This window comes from Clytia hemisphaerica, unplaced genomic scaffold (assembly GCF_902728285.1).
Source record: "Clytia hemisphaerica strain Z4C2 unplaced genomic scaffold, Clytia hemisphaerica genome assembly, whole genome shotgun sequence".
Taxonomy (NCBI): domain Eukaryota; kingdom Metazoa; phylum Cnidaria; class Hydrozoa; order Leptothecata; family Clytiidae; genus Clytia; species Clytia hemisphaerica.
In genome coordinates, this window is record NW_027103917.1 from 2,217,733 (window position 1) to 2,242,502 (window position 24,770).

The 24,770-nt window shown below is 35.0% G+C and overlaps 3 protein-coding genes across 3 annotated transcripts in view; 1 reads left to right on the top strand and 2 right to left on the bottom strand.

Moving 5' to 3' along the window:
• Positions 1-1,665: 1,665 nt before the first annotated feature.
• LOC136809439 (tubulin alpha-1 chain-like) lies at positions 1,666-5,785 on the bottom strand. The gene is made up of 4 exons (XM_067065970.1): positions 5,645-5,785; positions 5,204-5,426; positions 2,422-3,429; positions 1,666-1,858 (listed from the first exon to the last, which is right to left on the bottom strand). The coding sequence occupies exons 1-4, from the start codon at positions 5,645-5,647 to the stop codon at positions 1,737-1,739; spliced, it is 1,356 nt and encodes a 451-aa protein (XP_066922071.1). The 5' UTR covers positions 5,648-5,785; the 3' UTR covers positions 1,666-1,736.
• Positions 5,786-9,179: 3,394 nt separating this feature from the next.
• LOC136809440 (DPY30 domain-containing protein 1-like) lies at positions 9,180-15,282 on the bottom strand. Its single transcript, XM_067065972.1, has 4 exons — positions 15,071-15,282; positions 14,669-14,852; positions 12,839-13,054; positions 9,180-11,595 (listed from the first exon to the last, which is right to left on the bottom strand). Exons 1-4 carry the CDS (start codon positions 15,215-15,217, stop codon positions 11,432-11,434), a joined length of 711 nt encoding a protein of 236 aa, XP_066922073.1. The 5' UTR covers positions 15,218-15,282; the 3' UTR covers positions 9,180-11,431.
• Positions 15,283-18,994: 3,712 nt separating this feature from the next.
• Positions 18,995-24,770, top strand: part of LOC136809441 (glutamate--cysteine ligase catalytic subunit-like) — a 29,008-nt gene continuing 23,232 nt past the window's right edge. The window contains exons 1-6 of the mRNA XM_067065973.1: positions 18,995-19,301; positions 20,534-20,643; positions 20,989-21,038; positions 22,392-22,461; positions 22,821-22,889; positions 23,656-23,772. Coding sequence (XP_066922074.1) covers positions 19,152-19,301; positions 20,534-20,643; positions 20,989-21,038; positions 22,392-22,461; positions 22,821-22,889; positions 23,656-23,772 — 566 coding nt within the window. The 5' untranslated portion in view covers positions 18,995-19,151. The remainder of the gene's footprint in view (positions 19,302-20,533; positions 20,644-20,988; positions 21,039-22,391; positions 22,462-22,820; positions 22,890-23,655; positions 23,773-24,770) is intronic.

The following is a 24,770-nucleotide window of genomic DNA, read 5'->3' on the forward strand; positions in this document are numbered from 1 at the left end:
GGTCATTTTTAAGTATAACCATCATTCTTTCAAAATAAACAAAAATCGTTTAATTCTGATAAATCTACAAGTCAGAATCTTCATTTTAATGAAAACCTCCGTTTTGGAGGCCGTCTCCGTTTTGGGGGCCATATACTGTAAGTAAGAAAGATGTACTGTGAGCAAAAACGTACCAGAGCCCGTATATAAAATAAAGTTTCAAAATAGCACTTACGCACTCAAGTTGTATATAACACAGTTGTTAAATGTATATATATAAGACAGTTGATGATTTAATTGTACTTTCAGGGAAGAAATTTTGGCGGGAATTTAATTTGGTGGATGGGCGAAAGTTTTTTCTAAGGGAATTTAATTTGGCGGATGAAGGACAATTTTGTCCAAAATACACCATTACATTAGAAAAAGACTTGTTTTAAGGCATGAAATAGCACAAACTTTGGGGAATAAATACAATCAATTAAATTTGGCGGGTATTTAATCCGACGGGAACTTAATTTGACAGAATTTTATCTGATCGGCTAAATCCACCAAATTTTCTTCCCGTTCTAAGGTATATAGTATTGGACACTATCCACTATTGAAAATATTTGTATTATTTTTTCAGTGATTTTTTACAGACCAGATTTTTCACTCGCCCAAAATAGTTGTGTGTCAGTAGCGTGGTGGCAGGGGGCAGGGGGCAAATGCCCCTCCAGCGGAGGTTTTTCAAAGGAACGCCGAAATATAACTAAGCCTCTAATTACTAATTTCAGCGCCCCTTTACTCTTTTACACCTTAGATAAGGCAGTTTTCGGACAAAAGGAGAGAAAATACCCCCAAAAAATTCGTGCTCGCTTCGCATGGGTTATTTCTAAAAAATATTTATTTTTTATGGGGCGCCAAATATCAAAATCTCTTAAATTTGCCTCCCCAGTTTGTCCAAATTTTAGTTGAACCGTCACGCATGTGCTGAGTACCAAGCTTAATAGGAAACTTTTTTATGTTACCAAGAAGAATGAAAACATTACGGGTTTGTAAAATAAATTATCCAGATGATAATGGAAGATAGAAATTCTAACTTTATTTATTAAAGAAATTTTCTTTAACCCTATTCAACCTAGGCTTTTAGGCGCGGTTCAGAACTAGGGGGGGCTTTTCCTGTACCACCCCTTAAAATTTGATCTAGTGGGCCTTTTTGGATGAAATTTGGCACACACAAGATCCTTGACATATAGGGTAACTTTTGACAAAAATTTATTTTGATGACGTCACTCATCATGCCCAAAGTGAGCAAAAACCGAAAATTTCCTTTGTTCTTATAAATAGCTATTGTATTCTAACAAAAGCTTTAGAAAAAATTGCCTGAGTTTAAAATGCTTATTTTATCCTAAATATTCAATAAATTACGGTTTAAACGATATATATGACATTAGAAATCAATTTGTATTGGTGTGTCAATTTTTTTGACACCTTGCTGTCAGAAATGTCATCATGCTCAAGGTGTGAAAATTTTTAGGTGTCAAATTTTTTTTTATATTGAAGCTAAATAAAAGTTAGGAATTTGCAGAAAATTTCACGGCAAAAGCTCTATTATTTCAGGAGCTATTACCAATAGTTTGACCTCCGAACAGAAAGAGCCCCCCTAGTCCGAATAGGGTTAAGAATGAATGATAGAACAATGAGATGTAAGTCTTTACCATATTTTTTTCTTTAAAATGGTTACAAAATGGTGTTTATCTCCCTTATACATTATCTCCTTAATATTCGTCATCTTCTCCTTCTCCATCATCATCAATCGAATCAACACCGACTTCTTCGTAATCTTTCTCCAAGGCTGCCATGTCTTCACGAGCTTCTGAAAACTCTCCTTCTTCCATACCTAAGTTATTAATGGGAAATTTGTATTAAAGGTTTGTTTTTAAATGAGAGTGATATCGTTTGCTTACTCATCAATTTTAATTTACAAGTTTTTTAATATTGAATTGATACGGATGTGGAGCAAGATTGGTCAGAAAGAGGAAAAGAAAACATTTTTTTGTTTATATCAGCATAATAATAGCAAGACACTTTCCTGATATGAAATATGTGTCTGATATGAAACGGAAACACTAATGTAAAAAGAAAACCTGGGAAACACAGGGGCACGCAACGCTGTTAAAGTTAAGGAAATTTTGAGTTATAGAGACAGGTTTATGAGACATTGTTAACTTAAGGGCGAGAAAACTTGTTCGAGTTAAGGGGCCATCCACATAGTACGTACGCCGCAGTGAAGGGAGGAGAGGGGGACTTAGCAAAAGCGTACGTCTATTGTTTAAATGACGTCATTTCTATTGTTCTCTGCGTACAAGGGGGAGGGGGTATCCAATATTTGGAAAAATTTTGCGTACGTACTATATGGATGACCCCTAAGGAGACATTCGAGTTATATACTTATTTTCTTACCTTCTCCGACATACCAATGGACAAAAGCACGTTTGGCGTACATCAAATCGAATTTATGATCCAAACGAGCCCAAGCTTCAGCAATTGCAGTGGTATTGGACAACATACAAACAGCACGTTGAACTTTGGCGAGATCACCTCCTGGAACAACGGTTGGTGGTTGGTAATTGATTCCAACTTTGAATCCAGTTGGACACCAATCGACAAATTGAATTGTGCGTTTGGTCTTGATGGTAGCGATAGCTGCATTGACGTCTTTAGGGACAACATCTCCACGGTACAACAGACAACAAGCCATGTATTTACCATGTCGTGGATCGCATTTGACCATCTGGTTGGCTGGTTCGAAACAGGCATTGGTGATCTCAGAGACAGTAAGTTGTTCATGATAAGCTTTCTCAGCAGAGATAACTGGAGCATAAGTTGCCAAGGGGAAATGAATACGTGGGTATGGCACCAAGTTGGTTTGGAACTCAGTTAAATCGACATTCAAAGCACCATCGAATCTCAAAGATGCAGTGATCGAAGAAACAATTTGACCAATCAATCTGTTCAAGTTAGTGTAGGTTGGACGCTCAATATCCAAGTTTCGTCGGCAGATATCGTAGATGGCTTCGTTATCAACCATGAATGCACAGTCAGAGTGTTCCAATGTGGTGTGGGTGGTCAATACAGAGTTGTATGGTTCAACAACAGCTGTGGAGATTTGGGGTGCTGGGTAAACAGCAAATTCCAATTTAGATTTCTTTCCATAGTCGACAGAAAGACGTTCCATCAACAATGAAGTGAATCCAGATCCGGTGCCACCACCGAAGGAGTGGAAGATTAAGAATCCTTGAAGACCAGTGCATTGATCAGCGAGTTTTCGGATACGGTCCAAGACTTGGTCAATGAGTTCTTTACCAACAGTGTAATGACCACGAGCGTAGTTGTTGGCAGCATCTTCTTTGCCAGAGATCAGTTGTTCAGGATGGAAGAGTTGACGGTATGTGCCTGTACGAACCTCATCTGTATAGAAAGATTAGGGAAATTTACAATACAATCAAGGAGAATATTTGACACAAAGGGGAATTCCCATAACGATATGGATGCTGTGAACATTACACCCCTGTGTCACAAACCCGCTGGGATCCCAGCCACACTGTAAAATTTGACAAAAACTTAGTCCCTGGTAGGAAAATACCCTAAATTTCATCCCAATTCGAAATACAATGTTTAAATATTGCACTCCAAACCCATCCCCACTGAATTTTTTAACCTTGGAACAGTAGAATTTCTATCCTTAATAGGATTTCAATAGGAGTTTTTATCCCCACTGAGGAAAAAAAATCCACCGGAGCTGTGAGACAGGGGTGTAACATTAGATTATTGAAACAAAGCTGTGCACCAGCTCCATCGGGTTTTTTAAAAGCTTATAAAAAGCCTAAATTTCTCCCTTGAATTAATAACAGGGTAAGAACATTTTGAGCTTTAAATGCAAATGAAAATAAGACAACGCAAGCGAAAACTTAATTGTCCAAAGTCAAACGTTTTCGGGTTTTAGTGTCGAAACGAAGTTTAAAACTCAACGAGTGGCTAATCAACAAAGCCGATACACTTTTTTTTATGAGAACCAGTAGAATTTTTCTCAGGCTCAGCTGTTCCTTATTTTCTAGCACTTCAAGCCTCAAATTGTTCTTATCTATTTAAAGGGTTTATTTATTGAGGTATTTTAGGCGTTACACCCAATTTTTAGTACTTTATTGAACCTTAAATTGCTTGAAATTGAGTAATTTCAGGCACAGCATTGTTCTTAAATTGTTCTTAATTTTGGCGATTTGAGTCTCATTGTTCTTATAAAATTGTTCTTGTATAAAAAAAAAGTATATGCTAAGTCAATTTGACAAATGTGTACAATTTAGCTATGAGAATAACGCCTTCTATCTAATCCCCTGGATTACAGTCAACCACGTTTTAAATAAAGAAATATTCAAAGTGTATTGTCATAGCTAGAAATAGTGAACATGGATCAATTAGGTTTAAGAGTGTTAATCCCATTTGAGTTTGATATGGTTTTAATATTTTCTCGTTCGTCAAACAAGAGGTCTGGAAGTCTTACAATAGAAAAGATCGTATCTGTCGGTACGATTTTTCAATAAGAACAAAAACTTTTTAAGTCTTCGGATGCTCTTAACTTTTTAAATATTTAGCCTAAAAATGTTCTTTAACGTGTTCTTATTTTCACCATGTAAGCGTTTTTGTAAGCTTCCTAAGAGATCGGGTGTTTTAGAGTACGCAAAGCTTGTGTATGTTCTTAACTTGTTCTTAATATTTTTTGCCATCGAAGCCATATGTTCTTATATAGTGCGTTTCTTTATAAAAATAACGTGCAAACCTTAGAAAATTGGATTAGACATCAAAAAGTTTAAAATTCCCTTTCAAATGCGATATCCCGAAAGACTTTTTCAATTTTGATTAAACAGCCTGTACAGACAGTAGGCAGGCAGAAAAAAACCGTCTGTTTATTATAAGCAGGAAATTTTATGAAGGCATATTTCAGTTATGTGAACATAAACTTTCCAAGTTTCAAATGGAAGAGAAATGCAAACGCCCTTCAAATCGAAAGTACTAATTTTTATAAAAGCAACTTAGCTATGTGAAAACTGAACCCTTAATAAGAGAGAAGTTTTTGTTCTTGTTTTTGTGAGCCCTTAGAGACTCTAGGAAAAATTAAAAAAATCTCCACTCTCAAGGCATATACTCCCCCTGGGAGTCAATAAAGATTCAAAATACGCAATCTTACCAATAACTGAGGGTTCAAGATCGATGAAAACAGCTCTTGGGACATGTTTACCAGCACCAGTCTCACTGAAGAAAGTGTTGAATGAATCATCTCCACCTCCAATGGTTTTGTCTGAAGGCATTTGACCATCAGGTTGGATTCCATGCTCCAAACAGTACAATTCCCAACAAGCATTTCCCATTTGGACGCCAGCTTGGCCAACATGGACTGAGATACATTCACGCTATGGAGATAATTTTAAGAAAATATCAAACACTAGAAAAATCGAAGATTCAAAAATTAGTGTGCATAAAAAAACTAAAATATAATATAATGTGTCTGAAACCCATTTTTATGTTTTATGGGACCGAATTTACAAGCAGAATTAAAGCTGAAACAGTATGTTCTAGTGAAAAGTTAAATACAAATATTCCAGTTAAGAAGAATCAAATCCGAACTTACCATGTTGATTTAGTAGTGTAGTAAACGTGTGTTTTGCTTTTTCTTAAAAAGAGTTAAGAATTTATCCTTGAAAATTGGAGAGAAAATTGCGATGTAACGATTCGCGCTCTGCTCCCTTCTCAAAAACAAGTGATTTCAAAAGTTACTCAAACCTCGCGTTTATATTACTAATACTCCTCACATTTTTTAAAGCATCCAATCAAAAGCGAGATTTCGTAACCACGTGACAGTTGTCAAGGGGTCTCTTTAATAATCAAATAATTTGATTGGTTCGTTTTGAAATGTGTCATAAAAAAGGGCCAATCATATTAGAGCTTTTTTTTGTTTTGTGAACGTTACTAGGAGTCTCAAGAGGAATTAAAGATGGAAGCGTCAATAACATTCTCCCCCTCTCTGTTGCATTGAGAATTTTTTGTATAAGAAATGTTTTTCTAAAAATCTAATTTCTACAACTGCACGCTTTTTTTTTTGATAAGGAACCTTAACTTTGCTCCGAGCTTGGAGTTCCTTATTTTGACAGAGAATTTCAGCCTCAAAGTTCCTTATCGAGTTCCTTATTTACATAGCTGCTAAGTTTGGATTCGCAAAAATTGGATTCCTTTAAAACTTGTTTTCTTATTCTCAGACTGAGCAGTTCCTTAACAATTCCTTAATTTTTGGATTATTTTCAGCCTCGAGTTCCTTATAAAAAAACGTGTATATAAATCAAACTTATTAAACTGACAACCCCCTTCAGGAAAGGTCGCTATATTGCTGTTACTAGAGTGTTAGGCACTGTTAGTTGTTGTTTAATTAAGATAGGGTTAAGTGATTTTTTCAAGAGACAAGAGGCAATTTTAGTTAGTTAAATTTTATCATGCATTTTGAATTGAAAACATATATTTATGTAATAATCTACTGTGACACCCCAGCTGGCCCACAACGTTGTTTCAACGTTTATCTAACTTTCACAGCATCCATATAATGTTAGATGAACGTTGAAACGGCGTTGAGTGCCAGTTGGGACGAAACAATCGCGCTTTTGGACGCTCATATAATATACCTTCGATACTCCCTACCGTCCGTCCATAGATATCAGAGCGTAATAAAGTCAGGTAAGATAGGTACGAGGGGGATTTGAAGACACCCTTGATCCGCCCTCATGGAAAACCTGATGTAAAAATTGCCAAAAATGGCCTAATTTTCAGCCCAAGTGTGACAATAAGTAAACCTGGTCTCAAAATTGATCGAATCATCCCAAAATCAGATGCGGTGAAATTTTACTGGTGTGATTTAAAATGCTACCGGGTCACTGGACAGGGGTGTTTTATGGGTAAGTTCCACTCCTATCAAGCATTAGAGCTCTCTTCATTTAAAAGCTTAAATATTATCAAAATATAACAATAAATTCTTACAGAGAAAATATAGGGGTAATCAGAAAAGTTTTGAAAGAGTTGTTTAAACAACGGTGAAGAGCCTCAAACAGGATTGATATAAATTTAAACAGAGTACAGTAGAGAATTTTCTATAGGCAAAAAAAGAAGCGCCTTTTTTGACACAATGATAAGAAAAACATGAACTTTGATTGTCAGGAAGGTTCAAATTTCATTGGATTTACAAATTGACTTTGCATTGTATCTAGAAGGCCCCCTATGTTTTTATTAACGAAAATCGATTTACATTCCAGAGGAAATTTCATTGTAACACGCAAAAAATATTTGTCAAGGGAAGGCGGCTTCTTTCGTAATAACATTGCCGAAAAGAACTTCGAAACTTAACTCTCAAGGTTGAGCTAAAATTTACAGTTTTAAGGGGGGGGGGGGGGGGGAGGAAAATAAGGCCTTCTGAAAATAACATTTTATTCTGCCTACCTTAAGGGAAGAAATTTTTGCGGGAACAAAATTTCGCGGTTTTCGCGGATTTTGCCTAAAACCGCGAAATTAAGTTCCCGCGAAATTTTACATAATCGTTAAACCGCGAAATTAAATTCCCGCGAAATTTAATTTATTTCACGCATTCCCCCAAATTCGTACTATTTCAAGCCTTAAAGCAGGTTTTTTGCTTATTTAATAACGCTTTTGGCCAAAAATATCCTGCAACCGCGAAATTAAATTCCCGCGAATTTTTCGAAAATCGGTGAACCGCGAAATTAAATTCCCGCGAAAAAAAATAATTTGACCAACCGCGAAATAAAATTCCTGCGAAAATTTCTTCCCTTAAGGTACGCTAAAAAAGAAATATTTAAAAGCACTTTACCCCGAGGGGGTACTTAGGCAAATGGGTGCCGGGTATGTGCCAGCCATAAGGGTCCTCTTTCACACCCTCGAAAGTCTCTCAAAGGGGTACAAAAACCATTAAAAAGCGTAAGCGTCCAAATATCACGAAATTAAAAATTTCCTCTCTTTTAGAATTCTAGGCGGAAAATCTATCCATAGTCGAACGTGCGCAACGCACTGGGCTCAACTTCAGTGGCTTCAAATCATTCATAGGCCCAATTGTAGACCCCCAGATATTCACCCAAGGAACAAGTGTGCCAAATTTCAGCCAAATCCGACCTTTTTTGAAGTGTCCAGGCTACCAGCCTCGTTTTGGTGAAAAACTCGTCCCCAGGCCCCAAAAATCAAAATTTTCAAAAAATGAAAAAAAACACCCCCAGATATTCACCCAAGGAACAAGTGTGCCAAATTTCATTCAGCCAAATCCGACCTTTTTTGAAGTGTCCAGGCTGCCAGCCTCGTTTTGGTGAAAAACTCGTCCCCAGGCCCCAAAAATCAAAATTTTCAAAAAATGAAAAAAACACCCCCAGATATTCACCCAAGGAACAAGTGTGCCAAATTTCAGCCAAATCCGACCTTTTTTGAAGTGTCCAGGCTGCCCCAAAGTTTTAGCCTCGTTTTGGCGAAAAACTCGTCCCCAGGCCCCAAAAATCAAAATTTTCAAAAAATGAAAAAAACACCCCCAGATATTCACCCAAGGAACAAGTGTGCCAAATTTCAGCCAAATCCGACCTTTTTTGAAGTGTCCAGCCTGCCCTAAAGTTTTCGGACGGACATACATACATACAGACATACATACATACATACATACATACATACAGACATTCTCAGATTATAGCTCAACTGAAGTTGAGAAAAGCAAAATCTTTAGAGAAGGTCAAAAATTTGGGAAGTTTTTGAGATTTTGCTTGACGTAAGGATTACATTAAGATTTTCAATACCGCTAGTCAAAATTAACCTATGTCATTGTTCGGTCATTGGCGGATTGAAGACAATAGAGCAAATACGTCGGAAACATTCTTCGCCACGGCATGATGTCAGAATTGGGGTACAACAGAACACTTACTAAAGATTAATTATGTGTTTTCAGTAAACATAAATTTTTAGTGAGTAAAACCATAGTGTTTGTTTTACCCTCGAAATTATTAAATTTTATTGGTTGAAAAAGATGTCACATGACTTTCCGTGGCTCCGTGGCAAAGAATAAAGGACATTGAAATAGTAGTCAGGCTGGGTCGACTTTCAAATGTATCAGAAGATATAGAAGCAAACTTTAAAAATCAAATATGTGTAGAATGTTTTTGTCTTGCATGTAGCATGGATATAACTAGTCATAAATAAAAATGTACATAAAGCATAAGTATTATTCAGTTTGTCAGCAGATCATTCTTTTCCTCTCGGCTGGCACACAACGTTGTTTCAACGTTCATCTAACGTTATATGGACGTTGTGAACATTAGATAAACGTTGAAACAACGTTGTGCGCCAGCTGGGCTTTCAGCACCCCTGTGTCAGTGACCCGGTCAACCTCGTCCCCGTGTATTCCAGGCTTTATTTACGTTACTGATTGACGCCAGAGAATACCCTGGTGTTGGCTGATGCGAGTTCCCCCTCTCAGAGGGGGAACTTCTCAAAACAATACGTCATAAAAAAATCTGACGCTACAAAGTTACACTGCAATGCAATGGTTTCAAACCCAGGAACGAATGAAATCTGACTTTTTGTTTTTAAATTACGTAATCTTGCGCGTTCGAATACCAGCCAATGCAAGGGTATTTTCTATCGCTATCAGTAAGCATAAAAAAGCTGATAATGCGCAGGGAACGAGGTTGTGACCCGGTAAGATCGCTGGGCTTAATATAAACCCTGGAGGCAATTTCTCAATCCCAAGCAAAATGTTTTGATCAGAGTTTTTATGAAAGTGGTACCCGCGTCGAGAGCGCTAGCTCTTATTTTGCTTGTGCACTAGTGATGTAGCACCGTTTGTCGTTAGGCAAAGTTTTATCACTACAAAGGCTTCTTTCAAAAAAAAACTCCACGGATGTAGCTTCGTTCCAATGATAGTTTATAAAGGTCAGTAGGTAAGATCCACCCGGTGAAAAATATTGTCAAAAATAGTCTAATGGTAAGCCCCAGTTTCATTATAAGTGCCCCAGTTTCATAATAAGTAGAACTGGAAAAAATGAATTGAATTTCTCTAAACCTGATCAAAATTTGGAAGTTTATGGTCTTACCAGGTCAATTATAGTATTAGTTTTGGCAAACCGGTCAAAAAATAAAGTAAATACTAATGAATATTAATGAATTCAAGAAACCAGATTTGCTTAGTGAAATTTTTCCCACCCCGGTGAAAATCTCAATCACCTAAATTATCGTCATTAAACCCATTGAAATTCTTCATCAAGTTAGACCCTGGTGGGTTTTTTTAACTGGTTACTGAGACAGGGGTGTCTTTTAACTTTGAATTGTTTTTTGTAAAATCCGGATCTGGAAAGCAGTTTAACAACATGTCTAATAACTTATTAGAAGGCAATTTTAAAACTTAGTTTTTTAAAACACCACTGTACAAATATAGTGCTGTTTTCTGACTCAAGGGTTAAAAACAGTGGAATCCAAAGCACTAAAAAACACAGGAATATAAATCCCAGTCTTATTTCAATCCTACCGGGTCTGAGAGAATTCCATTGTTTCCGAGTCAGAAAATAGCTCAATATTTTACCCCTTAGGGGGGGGGTACTATGTAAATGATCAGGGTTTTTGAGCCTTTAGCATACTCAGACTGTACCGTAGATCAATTTTGATGACCTTCTAGGTTACAAAAAAAAATTGTCAAAAAAAGTAATAAATTTAAAAATCAGCATTATATACAAACAAATCAATTTATATAAAATTCTAAATATTTAGTTTTAAGGGGACTAATTTTAGCGAGCAACAAAATATTCTCGGGTTCTTTAAAAAGATGCAGTTCTATTAAGATGTAACTAAGTAACTAAGCCAACCAGTAACTATTCCATCGATATATTTTCATCAGTGTAAGCGGCAGGTATTTCATTACAATGTACTCTTAGGTTCCAAATGTACTTTTGAAAACCTAAAAATAAGGTAAATATAGGCTAAAATCAGGCTACTTAGACAGCGGAAAATATTCTTAAAAATTAATAAACGGGGGAAGGGGGTGGCAAATTTTATACTGCTGTCTCACTGATCCTGTGAGCTTTGTAAAAATATCAAACGAAAATATAATGCAATGAGACCGAATTGAAACATTAAAATTTTCATTATTGTTGTTCATAGTTTCAGTTGTTGGTCTTTGTAGGACTTGAAACTTGGAGCCTTATTAGGTCTGTAAAACAGGGGTGTTCTGAGTTTAACACGATACCTTATCGCTAGATAATTTGTCGGGCAAAAACGACGAAAAAATCCGGTGGTAACGAATTTTTTACCGACGAATTTTTAACGACGATTATTTACACTCGACGATTTTTCTACCGATTTGATTTAGTTTCTGTTTAGTTCTGTTCAGACAGTACTACTAATGATCAATGTTGAGAGAATCAGTTAATTGGTCATCATTGACATCAATATCACCATGAGTGCTTGCAACAGAGTTTGTAACATCTCGAGGTACTGGTGAATTCAACTCTGGTGGTGGCGATGATGGTACTGGAGAAGTATTGCTTGATGAAGGCTTCACATCTACAAAGAAAAGAAATTATTTTTTAGACTTTTCAAAAAGAGAATTTTGGCTTTAACCCCAAGACCACAAGGGACGCGTATATGCGTCCAAAATAAGCCAAGATACTGAGTCTCAGACTTGAGGCCATAGCTCCTTACCTATTGATTTAAAGGGGCATAAACCGAATGCTGTTAGAAAGAGTATAAAAATAGCTTTCTAACGGTACCAAAATCGTCTTCTAAATCATAAGCTACAAGCTTTTATGACACTTTAAAGTTTTAAGTTAAAAAAAAAAAAATTAGAAAAAAAACAGCGCGCACAAAGGGTTAAAATTTGTTATTTTCCAACCAATCGAATTATAAAACTATAGGAGCTGAAATCAGGAGGCTTCAAAGTACCTCTGTATCGAAAGTTTTTAACACTAAAGGATAAAAAATTCATATTTTTCTTCTTCATTTTTCATCTTTGGGTTCTAAAATTTTCAAAATAATTTTTCTCCAAAACTATAGGGCTCTGAATTATTTTGCTATATTTGAAGCATTGATTGGAAAATGACTTCAAGCTTGCACTTCAATTAGAATATCTACTTTTTAGAGATCAAACTCCAAGTACTAAAGGATATTTTTTAGTCTAAAGGCATCAATACTGTAGGTCAAACTCGGAATGAAATCACTTTAAATAAAACGAATTTTTTACCTTAAGGGAAGAAGTTTTCGCTGGAAAAATTTTTTTTGGAATTTAATGACCATCATGGAATTTAGCTACTAAACCTGAGAGTGCCATTTCAGAGCATTTGTAATTGTAAGTTGCCAGTAAATTTGAATACTTTCTCAAAAATATCATTTTTATACAGTTGACGCTCTGTAATTCGATCTTCAAGGAGAATTGGATTTCAATCGAATTAAAGAGCATCAACTGTATTTATTACATGTTAAATCTAGTTTGAATTTGGATCCTAACCTAAGAATGCTGTAAGAATATTTTAGGATGATTTTCCCAAAAAAGTTAAGAATATCCACGATGAAATGAAAAAACACCATTTGTGGAAGAGGGCATAGTAAATTTCTAGTTTGTTATTTTTGATTTTTTGATTTTTTGATTTTTTGATATATTTGAATAATCTGTAATTTTTTCTACTTTTTAGACTAGAAAATGCTCAAAGAAATGAGTGAAAGATCTCGTACATGAATGGTGTTTTTCCCCGACCGAAAAAAACAACACCATTATTATAAAAAAAAGTGTGTAGTCATTAAAAGATCTTACCATTGATAGGTGATTGTTTTGTTTCTTCCGTTGGTTTTTCTTCTTGTTGTTCTTCAGTATCAGAATTTTCAATTTCTGCAGAAGCTTCTACGATCTGACTGCGTTGACTGGTTGGTGTATCTGGTGGTGCTGGTTGGTCGTCCTCTTCTGGTTGCACTGGTGATACTGGGTGATCTGATATCGTCGGTGATGGTGCAGTATCGTTTGGTTTGGCAACTAAAACGTTATGAAATAAATATTCTTAGGTTCCAAATAAAGCTCCCCGCTTATTAATTTTGAAGAATTTTTTTCAGCTTTCAAAGAGAAGGTCCCTTATTCTGCTCTAAATATCCTGATTTTAGCCTATATTTACATTATTTTTGTGTTTTCGCAAGTACAATTTCCAACCTCCGCGGCAATTAGGCCCCCACGTTTATTTGGAACCTAAGAGTACGTGATAAATTATGGTAGATTTTTGAGTATATGACTTTTAGTCCTGTAATTCATATGGTTTTAATAGCACCTTTCAAGAAAACTGATTGTCGATTCAGACCTCGGGACTGATTTATTGCAAGAGAGTGTAAATGATATGCACAAAGGAAATTTAAAAGTGTTATAACGATAATTAGTAAAGAAATATTTTGTGGCGCTCTCCAAAAAATGTTTAAACTGCTTCAAGAAATTATAATTTTCCTTCAAAGAGGGGTGGGGGGTGTTTAAAGATAATTTTTAAAGGAATTTATAAAAAACCAAAGGCGGGTCAGATATTTTGGAAATACTTTAGGTAGACCTCCCCAAAATTACGTTCTTAAGATGAGGGGTTTAATCATCTTTCTGGAATAAAATATTTTCTTCACATCCCTCTTAAACCAGTCTAAGAAACTTTCCATGAAAATTAAAAACAAATAAATACAAAACTTACATTTTTTCTTCCCTGAAAACTTCGACCATACTGAGCAGCTGAACAAAATGACTTCAAACTTGTTGACTTCAAATCTTTCTTAAACTTTTTCAATCTTAAATACACAATTTCTAGAATACAGCCGAATCTTCATAACAACCCGTGCAAAAGAGTTATACTAATAAAATACTTGTTAGATTATTTGAGTTTAAGACACATACGTAGACGTATATAAAATATAAACTGAAAACTTTATGTTCGAATTAAAGCAGACTATAGTATTTATAATGCTTTGAGTAATTTAGACTCATCTGTTTATAAAAATTAAATTGATTTATCACTGTAAAATACCCTTAGTGTTCTACGACGGAGCTAGACGGAAAATCGACTTTGCAAAATTTTGACACCTTGCTGATGAACTGTTTCTAAAAATTTAGTCTCCCATGACTCTCTTTAAATGATGTGTTAGTAATGTATGGCATCTACTAGTATCAAAAATTCTTATCATTTTTTAAAATTTTTATTTTATCTCGAACTTAAAGGTTTTATTTGTACATAAGTGTTTCGTATCAGGCACAGATTTCATATCAGGACGGTGTCTGCCTATTGTTATATTATGCTGGTACAAGCAAAAAAATGTTATTCTTTTCCTCTTTCTGACCAATCTTGCTCCACATACGTGTCAATCCAATGTGAAAAAGCTTACGATTTAAAATTAATGAGTAACGATATCACTCTTATCTAAAAACAAAACCTTTAAAATTGGTAAAAAAAAATGTACTAAGAAATGCTAAATTGAAATCTCAAATTTCTTTAAAAATTCTATCTATAGTTTTATTGAAAAAACATTACCGAAAAGACAAATTACTGCATTGACTTGAAACTGTATAAAGAAATATTATTATAAAATTCAGAAACAGGAAAATTTATGAAATGAATAAACTATGAACCTCCTTCTTCCTTGATCTTTTGTTTTTGTAATTCGTCTTTCTCTTGTTGTTCGATTTTTTCCATATCTCGTTTCATGATTTGACTCTGTATGCGCGTTTGTTCTTCTAGTAAAGCTTCTTGTCTCCTTTTCTCATCCTCTGCTTCTTCGCGTTGCTTAGTAAGCTCTTCCGACTCGAGCGCTTCCTAAAAATAGTGAATTATAAAGAATTTTAAAGGATTTTTTGGTACATAAAAGCATAAACTTTGCAAATTAAATTGAATTTCAATATACTGATTTCATTGTCTCATATCAACAATTACTCCAGCTATTCCGTAAAAAGAAATTCTCAAAACCCAAAGAAAACAGTATAATGCTTATTATCAAGCTTTCCAAACAATAAAGAATTATAATCAAAACATACATTAGCATCATCTTTGAGATTTTCCACATGTTTTCTCAGCCATTTTGATAAATATTCAATAGGATCAGCAGGTTTCTTCTGACAAACTTCAGCAAGACCAAGGGCTAATGCTTTGCCGACGTGTTCTTTCAAATAAGCTGAATCCATTACATTTGTTATTATTATAATAGCTTATTAGAAACTAACTGGTCATTAACTGTAATATAACAATAACAAAAAAGAGTCAAATAATTTGAAAAGAAAGTAAAAAATTGAATTCTTAATTTTTAGAAAATTGTCGATGGCGCCAAACTTGAGATTTACTATACTATAATGTCTATCCTAAAGAACGTTGGTATTCTGAAATTGAAATGGTGGATTATGTTAAACACGCAAACTTTTATTCAAACATAAGAAAAATCATGTTCCTTTTGTTTGAAAGAGAAATTTGAAATCCATAGATACTCCATCAAAACGAACTTTTAGAAATTTTGAAGGAATGGGAAAATATTTAATTGAGCTCATTATAGATTGCTCCCTTGCTCATTGATTTTGAAGTAATTCCATTGCACAAAAAATATATGTGTGTAATTAGGGTAATTTATATCAGACCTGATTAATCGAGCTTGTCACCACCCACCTGCAAAAGAGCCATGCTGTGGGCCGTCAAACAAAGAGAACCTACTTGGACATAATCATTGCAGATCATTGGTATGTTTGTTTTGGTTTTCAAAACAGCTGAAGCAATCCAAAAGAAGCATTGTAAAGTAACATTGAGTATGGAAATATCTGGCACCTAGCAGAATAAAATTTCATCTGACACTCAAAAGCTCTGGAAGCACTGCGTACACAAAAATTGATCTTTCTGGATTTGAAAACGTTATCCTCTAAACCCCCCACCCCCCCACAGATAACGTCAAGCAATGTATACCAAAAATTGTCGCCATTTTTTCATCAAAGTTTTCCCGTCCCAAAGTCTGTATTTGGTTGTACCCGTTCATGTGTGTGTTCTTTTAACTAATGGCCTTTATTTAAAAAGAAATTAAAAGCTCTACTTGGTGCTTGGCGCTAGGTCCATGTCATGCTTTACGCATACAACCTTTTTTTCCCTATTGTGCAATGTGGTTTGCTGGATCGCGCAAACAATAAAATTATGTAATGACACCATAGCGCGAACCAATGAGATTATGCGAGCAGCAAATTTTCATGTAATTCATACGCAAATGTATTTTCGAAAGCTTAAAAAGTATAGTGTAGTTGGTGGTAACAAATATTCGTGATTTTTCAGAATAAAGGTATTCCTTTTGTTTCTTATAACGTCAAAACTAACTTTTGAAAATCCCCCACCCCCTCATAACGTCAATTTGACGTTTTGCTTTGTCAAATGAATATGGAAAAAAAGTCATATACCCAAACCACTACTCAGAAAACAAGCAAAATGTACTAAGAAGCAGAAGGGGGAAGCAACTTCTCTGGCAGTGGAACATCAATACCCGAAGTAAGAAAGGAAAAAGAAAGGTTTTCATCGATTTTTGGTATATTTTAAAATATGACGCTAAGGATAGGGGATGGGTGGATTTTTTTAGCATCAGAATGGCGCTAAGGTAAGCCTGGGAAAAATCAATATGTGAGTGGCCCCTAACCCAGCCTGGAATTAGTGAACAGTATGCCGAATATATTTGGTGTGAGGCAGTAATTACTTTTGGCGTATTGGCATAAGGAGCGGATATAAAGTAAGTATTGGCGTAAGTCAAAGCTTTTCAAGACGAAAGGAGCACTGCCATTCTAACGCCCGATTTCATTACGCCAGGTTTAAACGCATAAAACTTGCTTTTAGACATGAGAAAATCATATATCCCAGGGCTTTTGGGGGTCCCCTCCTGAAACCCCACCAGGGCTCAGTCCTGCTGCCTGGACCCATTTAGGGTGCTTAGGGGTCACTCACAAATCAATTTTAGGTTAAAAAATGCCAATTGACGTTTTTTAAAGCAGACCCACCCACCTACACACTAAAACGTCAAACACCTAAAATCTTTGAAAATCAATGAAACACTGCTCTTCATTGCTGCTTCATCAGCCATCTTGATTTTCACTATGGCTGGGATAGTTAATATTTGAAAAATAACGGAGATAATTTCAAAACTTGTTCACAAAATTCCTGTAATTAATTATCTCCTAGTATATAGCGACAGAAAAAAACGGCCATCTGCAAAGAGAAGATCGGGCCGTTTGTTTTGGTTTTCAAAACAGACGATAAGTGATAAAAAAGAAGTAACATTTGGCATGGAATGAAAAATCAATATTTCTGGATTTGAAAAAAACGTCAATAACCTTTAAACCACCCATCCATTAGCGTCAATTGACGTTTTTCTAACCTAAAATCGATTTGTGAGTGACCCCTTAAAGCGCCCCAAAAACCCCCTGCAATCTTGTACGCCTTTTCGGCGGGGGCTGAAGCGGAACTTATTATGGTGTGGACCTCACTTTAATCGAATAACAATTCAGCGTGGCCTATGCATTGTTTCCACACTGTTAGGGGGGGTCAGTCGAAATTTCAAAATTATTTTCAAAATGTCAAACCAAGTTTAATAAAAAGCCCTTATTCTCAGAAAAAAAATGAGGGGTCACTTATCTTTCAACCTTTAGTAGTTTTTCAGACATTCCATTTTGAAGTTCCATTTTTTTGAAGATTTCTGTACAAAAACCTCCTGCCATATTGTAACATTTCACGGCACTGAAATCGAAAGTGTTTTACTGTACAAAAAAATCTGCGCAGGAAGTCTGGGGCGAGAGTATTTTTCAGTAGTGCAAGCCATAGAGACGGGGATTACTTTACCATTAACTTTCCTTACAATGGAGCAGATAGATACACGAAAGATAATTGCACAGTATGAAAGAGGAAGGTCTAAGCTCTTTGCGGTTACCTTACCTTACACTACTACATAAAAAGTCAACGGATTACTTTAAAATTTTTAGATTTACTTCTTTGATTCAAATTTGCACAAAGACACACGGGAACCCCCCTGATCGCAAGATTTAAAAAGGAAGCTTGATCTACCATCTTTCAAGCTCAAGCTCAAGGAAGATTGCGAATGAACGAAGAACGTTATCATTTTCCCTTGCAGCAACTTCCAACTACCCTAACACTGCACTGGCCCCTCCTAACCCAAAAATCAATCTCAGAATTTGTGAAGTGCTGACCCCTAAGATCAATAGACCTTTTTTCAAAGAGGCCACCCTGTTGAATAATTATGTAGTCCAGCAGAAAAACAATGATAAAACCATGCATAATTATTACAATACAAATGCATACATACTATCTTTGTTTTTATGGCTGGACTACATAATTATTCAACAGGACGTCCTCTTTGAAAAAAGGTCTATGTACAGTACACCTTACAGACAGATTTAAGATATATTCACATCAGTACAGAAACATTTCCTATTCAAATCAAAGCAACAAAATGGTCAATATCACTAAAAACAATACATTGTGCTAAAATTTCCCAGTTTTACAAAAAAACTTGCTTCACTTCGAAAAGTCAACCACTACCACAGCTCGTATCTACCCTTTTTAATTCGATGAAAACAACTTCGTCGTTAGGAAAAATTGCCGGAACCGAAATGAAAATTACTTTTTAAGCACTTTTTTTGCATTTGCTGACCATTAAATGATTAAAAAAAATTATTTCTAGAGTGTTTTTTATCAGAAAAATTAATCAGAATTTAAAATTAAAGGAAAATAAGGGCTATTTAATCACTATGACACAGCTAATTTTGGTCTGTAGAAAGTTCCACAAGTTCCCTTTAAACATTACATCATTATCACATGATAGTCCAGCTGCTAATGTTTATGTTTTCTTGAATACTGTTATCTGATTGGTCGAATCTGAAATTCTATGAATTTAACATTCCGATCAAGCATGTAAAATCGGCGTTTTTTTTGCACACAACTCTTGGTTTGCAAGCTGGGAAAGATTTTCCAGCCATAAGGAAAGTCCCAAGGTCCTATAAGTTTTCTATCTACTCACTATAAACTTACAATTATATTTGAGTTTTGTTGAACAACTTGTAAAGAAAGGTTAACTTACAATCCATCAATATGGGACTTTTGAGCGTTGGCACACCCTTAGCTTGGAAAGATACAAAAAAGTTGGCAGAATATGTCAAGAAACATGGCATTGTTCAGTTTATTAATCTTTATCGCAAGCTGAAAAACAGGCAAAGAGACACATTGAAATGGGGCGATGAGGTATTTATTTTCATTATGTTTACTTGCCTTTGTATCTGTAGTCAATTGTGCAAAATTAAGTCCAATCTGCTGGCGTCTGGTTGGTTAATAGAAGTGCATAATTGGTTTGGCAAGTTGCATACTGTACTTACCTTATAACAATAAACAGATACATGCGCATTGTTTTGATGCTTTCCACTGTTATTTTTGGTCTGTGGAGGTACTTTCCGAATCCGCAAAGTCAGCAAAATTAATCCCGCAAAAATTTATGCACGCTATTGTGGAGTGCATGAGATATAAACTTGCGCAACAACTAACTCACCTTCTGTTGGAAGATGATTTTGGGCGTTTAGACGTTACCATCCTCAACGCAGGGGGCTCCTCTATCTTTCCTCAACACAATCCACCATTTTAGATGGCCTTAACAATAGATCCAAAAGGGCGTTTTTTTTGTCTCTCTGGCTTTTTGGGAAGTAGCAATGGGCTCTTCCCCAGTTAAAGTCCCTTACAGGGAGGTGGACGACAAAATAAATTTTTTTTTTGTGGAAAAATCTAGAAATTCCGATATATATATATACTTTTTTCAAAATTTGACAAATTATGTGAAATTCCCAAGGGTTCGGATAAAAAATTGAGCGGAATTTCTGAAGCACTTTAAAAAATGGGCTGGATTTCTGAGTGCTTTTTTATCTGAAAATTCCACCCCCTATATCAATTTTATTCTGGAAGAGCCCAATGTTTTAAAGGGGATCTAAGCACTAAGAGCAAAAATTTTACTACCGGGTGACCCGCCCACGAAAAAGTATAAGAGTTTGAAGGGTAACTGTGTCCGAAAAAAATTCTAACTAAATTCTCTTTTCGTGGTAAAGAGGAAAGGCAAACTTAAATTTTGATGTATATATCATTTTTTAATTTTGGAAAAGTAGTTATTCGAGATATGGAGGTATAAAGTCAAAAGTCATTATAAAAAACCGTCAAAAACGTCAAAAAGACGTTACTCCCTCTAATCTAAGATTGTTTAATATCATAGTGTGAACCCCCAACTTTTCCAGAGCAGAAGTGCTTTATAGGATAGGTGCTGCTGAAAATTGGGCGGATTCAGAATTTTTTTTAAATACCAGGGGATACACATAGGGGGAATGAAATAAAAATGGGGAGGGGTTCAGTCCCCTTTGCACACTATGGATATCACAATAAGATTAATCAACACAATAAAGCAACTCAACTTGAAATTTGAATTTCACTTTTTTTAGATTGAATACACACTTGTGTATTTGGACCATGAAAAGAAAGCAGCAAGACTTTTGTTGAAATGCAATGAATATCTGCCAGAGTTACAAGAAGATGAAAACAATAACCCTGGGTAAGTTCTTAAGATACAAATTGGACACACCATGGAGTTTGTCTGAGTATGAAATAAGAATTTTTAGTTAACTACTCTCATTATAATACTGCTCTACTGTATTATCAAACACTGTAAGAGGGGAAGATAAAAACTTAGGGTCCGCTTATCAGATTCTGCCCCTCCTGATATTGCTTAAATTTTGGTGCCCTTTTTGGTCAGCAACGGACGCTGTCCTGCCTTTCTAAAATATGGCGCCTGAACTTTCAAAGGTTAACTCAAGTTAAAAGGTATATTTATTGAATCATTATTGTATAAATTGTTATTATAAATCTGGCAGCTTCAGTAATTTTTTTTTAATTTTAGAAAGAATACTAGTGCTTGGAGAATGGAATATGCAAATTACATGATTGAAGGTGAGATAGTTTTCTGTTTTTTTTTTGTTATTTCAGGTCTCTGGTTATGTAATTTTATAAGTTGTCAATTTTTAAGGCTTAAAAGGTGTGGAGATGTGATTTCTAAATGAAGAATAGATGAATGCTCGATTGAAATGAAATTCAGTTATACTATATTTTTCATAATTTCATTCATGAAACTGAACCAATTTAGAAATCTGAATAATTGATGTAGTTTGAATCACTTGTCTATCAGATTTACTTTTTTATGTAACATGGTGCAAACCAAAAAACCAGGCTACCATATTTCTCAATGAAATTGAAAGTCACCCTTTTTAACACTCATTTTGTTCTTTTATTTTTCGCCTCAATGTTGATCAGGACTTATTCTCAATATTAAAGTTTTTTTGAGGGTTCTAGTAAGAAACTTAAAACAAAGCTTCTGCTCCAAAATCTTCTAATCTATAATGTTGAATATCATTAAATTTTGTTCCTTTTTGAAGTATCTTTTGATTTTTGGGGCCTGGGACTAGTTTGGCGCCCAACTTATGTAAATTATGGCATGTCCAAAAAGGAAAAGATGTCCATTTCTGGACAGAAATGCCAGTTAATAAAATTAATGTTTTGTCTTTTGAGAAAAACTTTGGGAAAAAGTGCTTTAAAAAATGACCTCATAATTAATGACGATTCATTCACAAAAATCTTTTCTGTGTTGAAAACATTAAAACGTATATGTGAAATGTAAATTTGATGTCACTGCTGTGTTTATATTTGATAACATACAGAAAATGTTTGAAAGATAAAAAGAGCCGTAATAATATAGATACTCGTTCCTAGTTTTGAAAATTGTCCTTTGTACACCATCAGGCACCATAAACATTTTCATGTTTTTCTTTAAAGAAAAAGTAAAAATGTGCTGTTTGCTTATTTCTTTATGACCAACTAATTAGGTGCTATCCATCAAGATTTGCTGGTATAGGACTATTTTGTAGTGATCTCAGCATAAAGATTGGGTCTAAAAGAACATACTACTCTCTGCTCTTAGTCTACTGTTGATTGAAATATTTCTACAGTATCTTAAACTGGAGTGAAATTATTTGCAAAAAGGACCTGCACGCGATTGAATAGAGATAATATGCTAAATCAAAAGACACAACATTACTACTAGTCTTTGCTGCTGAGAAAATCCTATGACATCAATCACTTAGCATACTTCGACCTCATACTACAATGTAAAACGAGTCAAAATCTTAGTACAATCTTAGTACAATAAGAGGTTGTAATATACTGCATGGTCTTAGTAAGCTATGGTTAAACCCGACTGAATCTGTCTGAAAGCAGCAACACATCAACATTTCCAATTTTTGCGCATAGGAACACCCGGTCAACCTTTTGGTGGGTGTCTAACTCAATTCAATCGTGTCGAGAAGAGCATGAAATCAAGGTTTGTCTAAACGTGATTTATGTCTTGGGATTTAGTTTTCAGATAATGTTTCTTAAAATTCTAAAAACTTTCAAGTAACTTATTACACGAATATAAGCAAAGAAGTATTTAACTGTGTTAAAATTAACGCGCAAAAATTAACACAAAATTTTTTGCTTTTATCAAGGACGTCACGGCTGGTTTTGATTAAAGGGGTTTTTATTAACACAAATTTTTTTCAATTCGTGTTAAATGACTAGTAATATTTTTGTAATAAGGTAGTAAATATTTAATACTCTGATATTGTTCTTGTTTGCTCTTTTGATTCTTTTCATTGTGTTTTTATTTTGTCTTATTTCTTAATCATTTTCCATATTTAGGCGGGAAGAGTTAGAACGAATGATTCAGCGTCCAAATGAAGCAATTATTTGTTTTGCATCATTTCCAAGGTAATGTCTTGTCAGATAAAAAAATTGATTTTGAATACCTTTATCTTATACATCTTATCATTCAAAAACAGATTGCCATAAACATAATCACAGGCTCAACCTAATGGCACACTAATAACAAAGTTGCGAAAAAATAAATGGTGGCCCTAAATATTCTTTGCATTACTTAGTTAATTGATATTCGTCTGTAAAATGACACTGGTCAGTCTTTCCACATACAGGCTGAATTCTGTATAAAGCAGGCTTTAATCTGCTGGAGCTCATTGCTATTCAATAACAGTTGATAACGTAGCAATCAAATTTACTTATTCTTTCATTAGTTTCACTTTCTTATAAAAAAAACTACTTTCTAAACCGTTTTTAAAAGTAAGTGAGGATAACGCTGAAATCCCAATTCACAGATGATACGGAAGAATTTCTCTAACTCATTTTTCCATTTTATGGGTCATTGTAATTGCCAAACAAACACGTTACAATGAAAAGCTATATGTACAATTTTAATACTTTTTTGTAATTTATGACGGGCCTTCTGTTTAGATACTGTCCAATGACCCGACTATTAAATAACATAAAGATTGTCTTTCATAGAAAGAATTATGAAAAAAAGTTTAGTTTTTCGGATTGGCTTGCAGAAATTAAATTTAGCGTACGGTTCCATTGAGTATTTTGATCGAGAATGGTACAAGATCAGTCGTGAAATACCTAGAGAAAATGTACTCTTTGTAATGAATTATCTGACCTATATGCACTTTGATCATTCTTTTAGAATTGGGTGTCCCGACTTTACAGAACCCACATATGAAGTTTCACCTGAACTGAATCCAGCATCGAATTCTCTGTATTATCCCGATGCTGCTGTCTATCCGGATCACCCACGTTTCTTGTAAGTGAATCATGTAAATTTACGAGTTTTTTTAGTATAACATAACCTTAGAGCTCTTAGAAAGCCTTCACGATTAAAATCCTCTTTTTCAAAAGGTTTGATTAGGGGGGGGGGTTGGGTATATACTGTAGTTTGGGTTCTAGTAAAATGAAAATTTGAAAATTAATGGGATAAACTTTCGCGGGGATTAAATTTCGCGGATTTCATTGATTGGGTGTCATCCGCGAAATTAAGTCCCATTGGAAATTTGGAAGAGCCTCATCCGCGAAATATTTCTAAACAATACTCAAAATATGTAAAGTAAATACTTTTTGAATGGTTACTTGCATCAAAGAAGCGCAAATAATGTGTATTTCAACAACCAACATGCATGATTCGACAGTAGAAGTCAAAAAATCGTGAAAATATTGCCACCCAATAGTGGCACACGCGAAATTAAGTCCCCGCGAAATTTAATCCCCGCGAAAGTTTATCCCATTAAAGTAGTGAAAATGTGAACTTTCTTTAGATGACACCTTCCGAAAAAATGAAGAAGGGGGATCAGAAATTTTAATTTTCATGAAAAAGTGGGGAGATAGCAAGGAGGGGCATAGTTTAAGAAGGGGGGGGGGGTAGTTTAGGAAGGGGATGGGCTTACTTATATATTGTAGATTATTTTCAAGCACTGTTATGGAATTTGGTCTTTATGAAAGGAAGTTTTCTGTTAGAGTATAGTCTGAGTCAAAAAGAAGAAAGAAGCTTACTATTTCGCTCTCTATCTCTTAAGATATTTCACCATATATTTGTTAGCTATTTTTGTCCAAAGTCCTTGGGGGATAGGCATTTTTAAGGTTAGGGGTGCCAAGAAGGGGGGGTCATTTAAGAAGGGGATCAGACCCCTTTCCACACTATGGATAATACCATCATAGAATTGGGCTCAAACTCGATATTTTATTTTTTCCACTCACCAAATTTAATACCAACTCTTGTTTGTTGTTGGAAGAAAATGTTATTCAGAT